Below are 12,616 nucleotides of genomic sequence, written 5' to 3'. Positions count from 1 at the left end.
ATTATTTATTTTGTAAATAAAGCTGTGCTTCACACGTGTCATAATTTTCACGTAAAAAAGATGTTTGGGAAAAAAACAACAACAACAACAACAAAAACGTTTTGGCCGACCACCACCGCCGGTGCTACTCAACCACCGCTCTACCACCGCAGTGGTGCGGTTGTCACGTTTACCGGCCACAGCCCTAGTGATAGTAAACGTTTAAACTAACATTGTGATATGCTTGAAGTGTTTTATATCTATGGATTTTATTACAGGCAAAACAGATCAAGTGTTGATTTGAAAGACTAAATTCATCAAACATGTGGTTAACTCACTCTCACTTTAAAAAACGAAAACTTTAATTTAACAAACAAATAAATGCTCCAAACATTTTTCTAAATTAACTTAATAAAGGTACGAAACAAAATATACCTACTTTGACATTAAAAACTAAACTGGACTATTTTAACGGCTGCAAAAGTGTAAATTTGTACAAAAAAAATTAATAATAATCATACAAACAAAACAAAAACACTGACTCCAGTCAGACTCGGGCCCAGATGAGAGGTCTGTGCAGGGTTCTAGTTCAGCAGCACAGCAGTAATGTTTTTTATGATTTTCTTTACTTGCAATATTGATAATATCAGAGAGAAAATTATAACCACGCGACCGTGTGCTACAGTATCTCATTCGTGCAATATAGCCACCTGAAAAATTCCATTAATTTTCTGCTGTAGGGAAGGAAGAATTGTCTTAACTTATAATAAAAATAATTAAAACCAACAGCATGTATGTTAGACCCTATACCTATTAAGCTATTGAAAGAAATTATTCCGGAAGTTGTAGATCCTCTTCTTAATATTAATAATTCATCATTGTTGTTTGTTAAAGGATATGTCCCCAAAACTGTCAAGCTGGCTGAGAACACAGGGTATATATACATGTGACAAACAAAGGGAACTAATGTAACCAAATATTTAATTAATCTATAAAGTTTTTTTTCCAATGTCAAAGTTGTGGCCAGTGAAAACCACTAGCCACACTCAAAAAAAAATGTATGTCTAAACATAAGATTTATGTATTTTAATTGCATATAAATTTTCCATGCATTTGGATTACATAATTTTAACATAAACAAATTAATAAACTTAATGTGATTCATATATGTAAGTCATGCATAAATGTAACAGGTAAGATTTATGTAATTGTATTGATAAACTGAATGTGATTCATATATGCCAGTTTTACGTAAATGAAACAGCTAAGATTTATGTGAAAGTGCACAGAAAAACACCCGTTAATCTTAACCCTTCGTAGTGTTCATGTGTGTGCTCACTACGGGGTTAAATTACAATTGAAGCAGTGTTAAAGTTAATGAGATAATTGAGTGATGATTGAGCATTAATTATGAACACTTGATAATAATTAGCAGAATCACTGACGGAAAGATAAACACAAGAACTGCAACTGACTTCAGCCACAGCCTTAGATGAAATCAACTGAAGATAAAAGAAGACATTAAATCTGAAGATCTCAGCAGATGAGGATTAAACAATTCCACAAACAGCATTACCAGCTTCACGCATTACTAACCAGACTGACTTTATTTCTGTCATTTCTGTTTATAGTTTTGTTTGAAGTCACCATGCTGGAGATCAGTGTCTGCTTTAGTTGGGTTCTTGATCCTTAAGTCTTTAACTTTAGTTTTTCTCTGGCTCCTTTAACTGTGTGTTTATAAAGCACATATGTTATGGCAAGGGAATCCAAGAGATTATCTTTCTGGTGATGTTGGCTATTTATATATTGTTAATGACGTTGTGTGGCTATATCACTGATCTCATTCGGAGTCTAATCCTCTGGTTATTGTGGTACTGTGTTAATAGTTGCCATGTGATGTTACAGCACCGTTGTGGTAATCGAATAATATGCAGGATTTAAATCTATGGCATTGCTTAGATATACAAAGACATCAAGAATCAATGTATGAATCTCAACAATGGTGACAATCAATTAAAAGCTTCAAGCTGCAGTGCATGTTGGGTACCACCAATCACCCCCCCCCCCATGTGTCCCAGCATGCATTGCGGCATGAATAAATTATGCATCTGAATTGTGACAAATTTTCTTTGATACTTACCAATTGCTTTTTCTTTTGCTGTTTTTGTTGTGACATTTTAGTTGCTTGTTTTATGTTCAAAGTTGATCTGTTTATCTGAATTTTTTTTGATTGTCACCATTGTAGAGATTCATACGCTGATTCATGATGTCTGTGTGTGTCTAAGTAATGCTGTAGATTAAAACCTTTTGGGCACTTTTTTTTCTGAATCTGGGTATTATTCAATTAACACAACCGTTCTGTATCTTGTGCTGTAGAATCACATGGCTAATATTATGAATACAATACAATTAATAACACATTACCTCTATAACCAGCAAATTAGCCTCTAAATTAGAGCAGTGATTCAGGCCAAAATAAATGGCCAACATCACCTGATAATATTTTCTCTTGGATTCCCTTGAAATAACAAATGTGCTTTATACACAGTTAAAAGAGGCAGAGAAAAACTAAAGTTAAACAATTAAGGGTCAAGAGCCCAACTAAAGCAGACACTGATCTCCAGTATGGTGACTTCCAACGAAACTATTATTTTCATTAAAACCGAAATTACAGAAATAAAGTCAGTCTGGTTAGCAATGCGTGAAGCTGATAATGCTGTTTGTGAAGTTGTTTAATCCTCATCTACTGATATCTTCAGAGATTTAATGTCTTCTTTTATCTTCAGTTGATTTCATCTAAGGCTGTGGCTGAAGTCAGTTGTAGTTCTTGTGTTTCTATTTCCTTCAGTGATTCTGCTCATTATCATCAGGTGTTCATCATTAATTCTCAATCATCACTCAATTCTCTCATTAACTTTAACACTGCTTCAACGGTACTTTAACCCAGTAGTGAGCACACACGAACACTAGGAAGTGTTAATTTAACATGGGCGTTTTTCTGTGCACTTTTACATAAATCGTACCTGTTTCATTCACATATAAATGGTATATATGAATTACATTCAGTTTATCAATACAATTACATAAATCTTACCTGTTACATTTATGCATGACTTACATATACGAATCACATTAAGTTTATTAATTTGTTTATGTTAAAATTATGTAATCCAAATGCATGGAAAATTTATATGCAATTAAAATACATAAATCTTATGTTTAGACATAATTTTTTTTTTGAGTGCACAGTGGCTGGCAAGAAAAAAAAATTAATGTCAAGCCCTGCTCACAATGTTTTTACTTGGAGAGAAATGGTATTTGTTATGGATCCAGGATCATAGTACTGAGACTGCTTTCATCAGAGTTACAAATGATTTCCTTTTATCTGATCGTGGTTGCATCTTTCTATTAGTGTTACTAAACATTAGTGCTGCCTTGATATTATCGACCACAAAATTATTTTGGACAGACTTAAAATTATGTCGGCATTAGAGGAATTTAATTGGCATGGTTCAAAATGTACTTATCTGACCACTATTAATATATAGCAGTAAATTAAAAGGTATCATATCGATCACAAATTCAGTATAGAGTATCACAAGGCTTTGTACTAGGACCATTGCTTATCACCCTGTACATGCTACCCTTGGAAGTATGGAAGAACTAGGAAACATGCTGTTAGTTTTCATAGTTACGCTGATGATGTACTCAGCTCTATATTTCTTCAAGGCCTATCAAAGCATACCAATTCAAAAAACTAACAGAATGCGTTGATATAAAAAATTGGATGAATGATAATTAATATTCTACTGGTACATTCAGAAAAAAAAGAAAAAAAAAACATTTTAATTATTGGACCAAAAACCCATGCAATAACCTAGAATACAGTCCTAGCTTTTTGACGAAATTACGAAAATAGACTATCTGCTGATATACAGGGAGTGCAGAATTATTAGGCACGTTGATTTTCTGATCATATTTTTTTTCCAGGCACATTTGACCAATTCCAAACCACAGTAATCCTAATAACTACTATTGATTTAGTATTTAATAATGTATAAGTGATATATAATTGTTCATGAAGGCTGGAAATGAAAATCACCTTATATTCAGGTGTGCAGAATTATTAGGCATGTTTTCTTTTACAGATAAATTGAGCCAAAAAAGAGATTTAACTCAGACTGAAAAGTCAAAAAGTATTAAATGCCCATGAGAAGGATGCAATACTAATGCAATACTAGACATTGCAGTTAAGGCATGACCATTGGACAGTGAAATGCTCGTTGGGTCAGCAGGGTCAGACAAAAACATGTGGCGGAGAAAAGACACCTGTTAACTGCAAAAGAATTAAGAATTAAGGTGAAGAATTAAGGGTGAAACCATCAGGAACCCTTTAGTCTCCAGCGCCACCATTTTCCAGAGCTGCAACCTACCTGGAGTCTCCACAAGTGCAAGGTGTCAGGATCTCAGAGACTTCAGTTAGGTAAAGAATCCTAAAAAATGACCCCCACTAGATAAGAATCACAAGCTGAAGTGTTGTAAAATACATGAAGAAGGTTTTTTTATAGGCTTTATGGACAGATAGGTTGAGAGTGACTCTTGAAGGACCAGCACCACATCCTCTAGTACCACTGTTTGAAGAATTCATCTTCCAGAGTCTGGCAGTACGTTTTGGGAGTTCATTTTTAGTCCATCTCTGCAAAACGGACTTCAGGATGGACTAAAATGAACTCCCAAAAAGTACTGCCAGATTCTGGAAGATGAATTCTGGCTCCTCCCCTAACACGATCATAACTAGAGCACATTGGCATCAGTTCGATCGCGAGTTACTGTTAGTACTGTTAGTTACTATAGTCAACAACTTACATAACAGCTTACAAAACAAAAACGATGAAAAGGTGGATTAATTTTGTGAACAGCAACCTTGATGGAGAGCTGAGGATCATCACCGACACCTACCTCTGCAGTGACTTTACACCGGATCGTTTTACAAACTTTCACCGGAGACAACTGGGATTCACTGATAATCCGCTGCAGAACCGACTATCCCCCGCCCCGGCCGTCATCCTCCCGTCCCGCCGACATCTGGTGCGTCGTGATCATAGACGCTCGTGATCAGTGAGTGTTGTCTTGTGTGCTACTGCCGCTTTCCCGCGAGTGGGCGTGGTTTCGGCGCCGACAGCGGACACACCCCCAGCGTTTGAGAGCAGAGAATGCTGATCATTTTTTCAGGTTTTTGATAAGCTATTTTATGTACTTCCCGGATTTTTTTATGATTCAAATTTGGCTGGGTGGTTAATAACACATTTATCTGTGGTGTGAGGAACTCAGAACACATGTTTAGTTTTGACTTTACAGGGACTTTAACTGAATTTAGGTGAATAATGACACAATCTTGCTACAGCTTCTACACAGCAGAATTGGTGACTTGCTATAATGGACCCTCTTTATATTAGTTGGCCTTAACTACTATGTACAAAATTAATCATTTGATACAATGCACTAATTGTGTACATACATATTTTTACATTGTACTTACATCGTACTTCATGTAATTACATCTGTAATTAATTTATGTAATTACACTGTAATTACACTGTTGGTCCATCCTTTACACCCAACCCCTACCTTACACCTACTCATACCACCACACCTGTCTCTAACTTTACCCGTATCCCACCTCAATATCAGTATCAGCAAAAGTGTTTTGGAATAAAATATTAACACAATAAGTACATTGTAGTTAAGGACACCTAATATAAAGTTGAACCGCTATACTATTATGGGGGGGGGGGGGGGGGTCAAATGTGTTTTGCTGTGGTCGAACTAACCCCAACCAACAGAAACCATGTTACTATATTGGATAACCATGGCTTTTTTGAAAAGTGCATTTATGCTTTGTGATAAATCTTCAAGTTTCAAGTCAAAAGAATTTGATGGAGAAATTAGATGTTAATTTTGAAATTACTATTATTATTTTTACACATACCTCATTGGAGTCTCTGCATGGGACCCCAAACAAAAAGCAGTAAAATAAAGCTTACTGAACTTGAGGGTTAAGAGTGTTGGCTCTTGTTATAAAGTATAATCTTGGCATCTTTACTTCGTGGCTGTGTATTAAATGGCCGAACTATCTTGTTGCTTCATTGGTGGTGCTTCTAATTGTACAAGCCAGTTTTCTCTGCTTGACTAATGACTAATACTTTATAATGCAGAATACATTTCCTGTGAATCTGCAGACATGACCCCTGTAGGTAAAACAATGCAGATCTTTTGTAATAACTATGTTTCAGCGGTTTCACTCACCAATGACTCCTGTAGAAAGATGTAGAGCTCGTTGTGTCCATGTACATGAGCAAGATCTAGTGGTGTATATCCATGACTGCTGGAGACCTTTAGGGCCTGCAGGGATCCAGGACACTGCAGCAGAGCACTGGCCAGATCTCGCAATCCATGCTGGGCAGCAAAATGCAGGAGAGTAGGAATATCGTCTGAGCTACACTCTGGGGGGACAAAATCAACGCAGTTTTGTCAGGTAACCTAAAAAATGTGCTTCATGTTGTAACATTTAATTTGACTGGCTTTATTTACTTAGTCAAACTGACTATTTTAGGTTATACCAAAGAAAGTAATTTCTGAGGAATACATTTCCAAGTTTTACAGTATAGATTTTATTAAAGGAGGTCCATTTAAATAAGCTGACTTTCATTAATCAAACACAATGGCAAAGGTTACCTTACTTTATGGTCTTAATAATTCATCACTTCAACCAAATGAGTAAGTGTCTTAAAAACAAACAACATGCAATGTGCGGGCATCTAAAATGAAAAGGGATTAGAGGAGTTGAAGAGCAAGCTAAACAAAACAAGCGCAGTAAATTGTATTTTTTGAGTAGACCTCTTATTTTTGTGTTGCAAACAGAGACGTGAAGTCGGACACTTTCTGCATCTCGTAGTGACGCTTGCGCTGTGTTTGCATACTTTATCACAGCTGAAGTGAAATAAATGCAATATTTGGCAATGCACAGAGGTTTCAGAGACATTATTGTAATACTTTATGCACTGCTTAATACAGCGTATGTTTGTACAAGAATAAAGTTCAAAATATAAGCCTACACTATCAATGAATTGGGGTCTACGTTTTTATCAGTTTTATTTTGATAAACATGACAATATAACATCGAGACTACATGAAAGGAGGTTTTACTGTTATAAAAAACAGATTTGTGCGCATTAGTGGAGCTGAAGGTTTTAGAATAAACACGAAACACACGTGATCGCTGTCATGTCGGCGTCGGCACTGTCTCAAGTCGGACAAAATTTCTAACCGCCATGCACTGCTTCAAGTCAGCCGCCGATCGGTCTGTGAATCGCTGTATGAAGTCGAACAAGCCTATCGTCACATGCCTGTCCTGTCTCGTGTAGCACATGTGGTGTTTTGTATTCTCGTGTCCCTGTCTGATCCCTCCCCCTTGTTATCTGATTAGTGTTTGATTTCTCCCACCTGTTTCCTCCTGATTTCTTCCCCTTTATATAGTTCCCATGTGTTCACTGTCTTTGTCGGTACGTTGTATTGTCTATGTCTCCTGTTTCCCCATGATTCCTGTTTTCCCCGCATTGGTATGTTTTGAGTTTATATGTGTTTTCTGATTATGTGTTTTGCCCCATTGTGGGTTTTTGTTTTGTGTTTATGTTTTATTTTGTTAATAAATCTTCATTTATCTGCACTTGAGTCCTCGCACCAGTTTCTCTTGTTTATGAGCGTGACAGAACGTACCGACCATTAGAGGACTCAGCAGGAGGAGTTTTTTGTTTCCCGTCTTCGCCATGGAGTTTAGCAGACGGCTACAGGTGATGCGGCAGGTAAACTCAAAATACATCCGTCAGCAGGGGGCGGATGTAAGAGAGTTTGCATGCCAATTCCTTATTGAGGTGCATCATCTGGTCTTCAATGAGGTGGAGAAAGCAGAGGTCTTCAACCTCTGTCTGGATATGCCCCTCAGTCCAGAGGAGATTAGGAGAATGGGAAGTATTGGGTTCTGGGAGTTTGTCGACCGTCTGGAGCCCAGTCCTCCAATGATCATGGTCACGAGAGTTCCGGTTGTCCCTGTTCCGGTGGATCGTGTTCCGGTGGTCCCTGTTCCGGTGGTCCCTGTTCCGGTGGATCGTGTTCCGCTGGTCCCAGTTCTGGTGGTCCGTGTTCTGGTGGTCCCAGTTCCGGTGGTCCCGAGCTCGGTGGTTCCGAAACGGAGGAGGAGGAGAAAGGCTCCCTCCATGCCTGTTCCGGTGGTCCCAGTTCCGGTGAACCCAGTTCCAGTGGATCGTGTTCCGGTGGTCCTAGTCCCGGTGGATCGTGTTCCGGTGGACCCTGTTCTGGTGGTCTCGAAGCGGAGGAGGAGAAGGATGGTTCCCTCCGCGACTGTTTCGGTGGTTCCTGCTCTGCCTGCGCCCCCCAGATGCCCTGCTCTGACTGCGCCGCCCTGTCACCCTGCTCTGCCCGTACCGACGAGGCGTCCTGCTCTGCCTGAACCGCCCAGATGCCCTGCTCTGACGCGCCGTCCTGGCGTCCTGATCTTCCCGTGCCGGCCTGGCGTCCTGCTCTGCCCGAGCCGCCCAGGCACTCTGCCCGCGACGCCAAGGCGTTCTGCTCTGCCCGCGCCACCCTGGCGCCCTGCTCTGCCCATGCCGCCCCTGCGCCCTGCTCTGCCCGCGCCGCCCTGGCGCCCTTCGCGCCCTGGCTGCCTGAATTCTGCGGGCCGCCCTGGCCGCCTGAACTCTTTGTTTCCCCTGTCCCTCCCATCCCTCCCTGGTCTGTCCCTCCAGTCCCTCCCTGGTCTATACACTCAAAAAAATATTTTGGTCTAAATATAAGTTTTATGTATTTGAATTACATTACAATTTTCCATCCATTTGGACTACATAGTTTTAACATAAACAAACAAATAAACTTAATGTGATTCATATTTGTCAGTCAAACGTAAATGAAATAGGTAAGTTTTATGTAATGGTACACAGAAAAATGCCCATGATAAATTAACACAGCCTAGTGCACACTACTGAGATAAAGTACCATTGAAGCAGTGTTCAAGTTAATGAGATAATTGAGTGATGATTGAGAATTAATGATGAACACCTGATAATAATGAGCAGAATCACTGACGGAAAGAGAAACACAAGAACTACAACTGACTTCAGCCACAGCCTTAGATGAAATCAACTGAAGATAAAAGAAGACATTAAATCTGAAGATCTTGGCAGAAGAGGATTAAACAACTCCACAAACAGCATTACCAGCCTCACGCATTATTAACCAGACTGACTTTATTTCTGTAATTTTCTGTTTATAGTTTTGTTTGAAGTCACCATGCTGGAGATCAGTGTCTGCTTTAGTTGGGCTCTTAACTCTTTAACTTTTTTCTCTAGCTCCTTTAACTGTGTGTTTATAAAGCACATTTGTTATGGAAAGGGAATCCAAGAGAATATCTGGTGATGTTGGCTATTTATATATTGTTAATGACATCGTGTGGCTAAATCACTGATCTCATTCGGAGTCTAATACTCTGGTTATTGTGGTACTGTGTTAATAGTTTTGTTTTATTCATAATAGTTGCCATTTGATTCTACAGCACCGTTGTGGTATTCGAATAATATGCAGGATTTAAATCTATGGCATTGCTTAGATATACACAGACATCAAGAATCAATGTATGAATCTCAACAATGGTGACAATCCATTAAAATCTTCAAGCTGCAGTGCATGTTACCACCAATCACCCCGCCCCCCCATGAGTCCCAGAATGCATTGCGGCATGAATAAATTATGCATCTGAATTGACAAATTTTCTTTGATAGTTGATCTGTTTATCTTAATTTTTTTTGATTGTCACCATTGTAGAGATTCAAATGCTGATTCATGATGTCTGTGTGTGTCTAAGTAATGCCGTAGATTAAAACCTTTTGTGCACTTTTTTTTTTTATCTGGATATTATTCAATTAACACAACCGTCCTGTATCTTGTGCTGCATAATCACATGGCTAATACTATGAATACAACACAATTATTAAAACATTACGTCTATAACCAGCAAATTAGCCTCTAAATTAGAGCAGTGATTCAGGCCAAAACAAATAGCCAACATCACCTGATAATATTTTCTCTTGGATTCTCTTGAAATAACAAATGTGCTTTATAAACACACAGTTAAAGGAGCCAGAGAAAAACTAAAGCTAAAAAAATTAAGGGTCAAGAGCCCAACTAAAGCAGACACTGATCTCCAGTATGGTGACTTCCATACTATGAAACTATTATTTTCATTAAAACAGAAATTACAGAAATAAAGTCAGTCTGGTTAGTAATGCGTGAAGCTGATAATGCTGTTTGTGAAGTTGTTTAATCCTCATCTACTGATATCTTCAGAGATTTAATGTCTTATTTTATCTTCAGTTGATTTCATCTAAGGCTGTGGCTGAAGTCAGTTGTAGTTCTTGTGTTTCTCTTTCCGTCAGTGAGTCTGCTCATTATCATCAGATGTTCATCATTAATTCTCAATCATCACTCAATTATCTCATTAACTTGAACACTGCTTCAATGGTACTTTATCTTAGTAGTGTGCACTAGGCTGTGTTAATTTATCATGGGCATTTTTCTGTGTACCATTACATAAAACTTACCTATTTCATTTACGTTTGACTGACAAATATGAATCACATTAAGTTTATTTGTTTGTTTATGTTAAAACTATGTAGTCCAAATGGATGGAAAATTGTAATGTAATTCAAATACATAAAACTTATATTTAGACCAAAATATTTTTTTGAGTGTAGGTCTGTCCCTCCCGTTCCTCCCTGGTCTGTCCCTCCCGTCCCTCCCTGGTCTGTCCCTCCCGTCCCTAGTGGAGCGTTTGGTAGCCACTCCTTAAGGAGGGGGTAATGTCACATGCCTGTCCTGTCTCGTGTAGCACATGTGGTGTTTTGTATTCTCGTGTCCCTGTCTGATCCCTCCCCCTTGTTATCTGATTAGTGTTTGATTTCTCCCACCTGTTCCCTCCTGATTTCTTCCCCTTTATATAGTTCCCATGTGTTCACAGTCTTTGTCGGTACGTTGTATTGTCTATGTCTCCTGTTTCCCCGTGATTCCTGTTTTCACCGCATTGGTATGTTTTGAGTTTATATGTGTTTTCTGATTATGTGTTTTGCCCCATTGTGGGTTTTTGTTTTGTGTTTATGTTTTATTTTGTTAATAAATCTTCATTTATCTGCACTTGAGTCCTCACACCAGTTTCTCTTGTTTATAAGCGTGACAAATAGAAAGCAAGAAGAAAAATTCTGGAATACAGCTGAATTGTGGGCACAGAAACACTAGAAAATGTATTTGGGGTTGATGATTGGCACAAATATCGATTTCGATCTTGATTCAGTATCAATCCATAGTGTACATATAAGGTAGTTTGCCTTTTTAGCACTATTTTAAGCTTTTCTTGGGTTAAATTATATTTGCTTGCATTCATTAATATTCACTTGTGTGTGCTTCTGTAAGTATCATTAAAATATTAGGATGCAAGTTATTAACGTTTTAAAATTTCACATTTAAAGAAATCTAGTGTTTGATCATGTCTAAATATTAAAATGCAAAACCTAAAAATAAGAAAACAGTTATGATCTGCAATACTTTTTTGAGCAACTAGAATATATATTTATTAAAGAGCCATACAGGCACCTATAGGTGGGTAAACCATGGCATTACAAATTAAATGCATTATTTTTCCAGCCAAAAAATTACTGTTGTTCAACGTTATTGTATTGATTGCAGTGCATCTGCACAAGCCTACAGGGTCGGTCTGTGGCATCCAGGGCAAACCTGAAGAGGGGCATCAAAAAGGCCAAGCACTGCTACAAGCTTAAGATTGAGGGTCACTTTTCCAACTCTGACCCTCGACGCATGTGGCAGGGCATCCAGGCCATCAGTGACTACAAACCCCCCCACTCCACCCCCGCAGCCACTGATGTCAACTTCCTGAATGAGCTAAATTACTTTTATGCTCGTTTTGAAAGAGACAACAGAGAAACTGCCACCAAGCTCAAACCCTCAGCTGACCACCCACCAATCACACTCTCCTCCACAGATGTCTGCAAGGCACTGAGCCGGATCAGCGCACACAAGGCTGCTGGACCAGACAACATCCCTGGACGTGTGCTCAGGGCATGTGCGGAGCAGCTCGCTGGGGTTTTTACAGACATTTTCAACCTGTCTCTCGCCCAAGCAGCTGTACCATCATGCTTTAAACGCACTTCCATTGTGCCAGTGCCGAAACACTCCAGCCCGAGGTGCCCTAATGACTACCGCCCTGTAGCACTCACACCCATCGTCATGAAGTGCTTTGAGCGGCTGGTCCTGGAACACCTAAAAGACTCTATACCATCCACATTGGACTCACACCAGTTTGCCTACAGCAGCAATAGGAGCACAGAGGATGCCGTTTCCATGGCACTGCACTCTGTGCTCACCCATCTGGACAGTAAAAACACTTATGCACGCATGCTGTTTGTTGACTTCAGCTCCGCATTCAACACTGTCATCCCATCCAAGTTAATTGCCAAACTTGGAGACCTGGGCATCAACACTTCAATGTATAACTGGA

General features: G+C 39.0%; 1 protein-coding gene across 1 annotated transcript in view; it reads right to left on the bottom strand.

Annotated features, from left to right (window-relative positions):
- LOC307122573 (B-cell scaffold protein with ankyrin repeats-like) overlaps positions 1–12,616 on the bottom strand; it is a 244,279-nt gene that overhangs the window by 117,303 nt on the left and 114,360 nt on the right. The window contains exon 7 of the mRNA XM_079810623.1: positions 6,286–6,482. Coding sequence (XP_079666749.1) covers positions 6,286–6,482 — 197 coding nt within the window. The remainder of the gene's footprint in view (positions 1–6,285; positions 6,483–12,616) is intronic.

This window comes from Gobio gobio (assembly GCF_949357685.1).
Source record: "Gobio gobio genome assembly, chromosome: 2".
NCBI classification, from domain to species: Eukaryota; Metazoa; Chordata; class Actinopteri; order Cypriniformes; family Gobionidae; genus Gobio; species Gobio gobio.
Note: the sequence above shows the minus strand (reverse complement) of the source record. Positions and strands in the feature narration are given on the sequence as shown.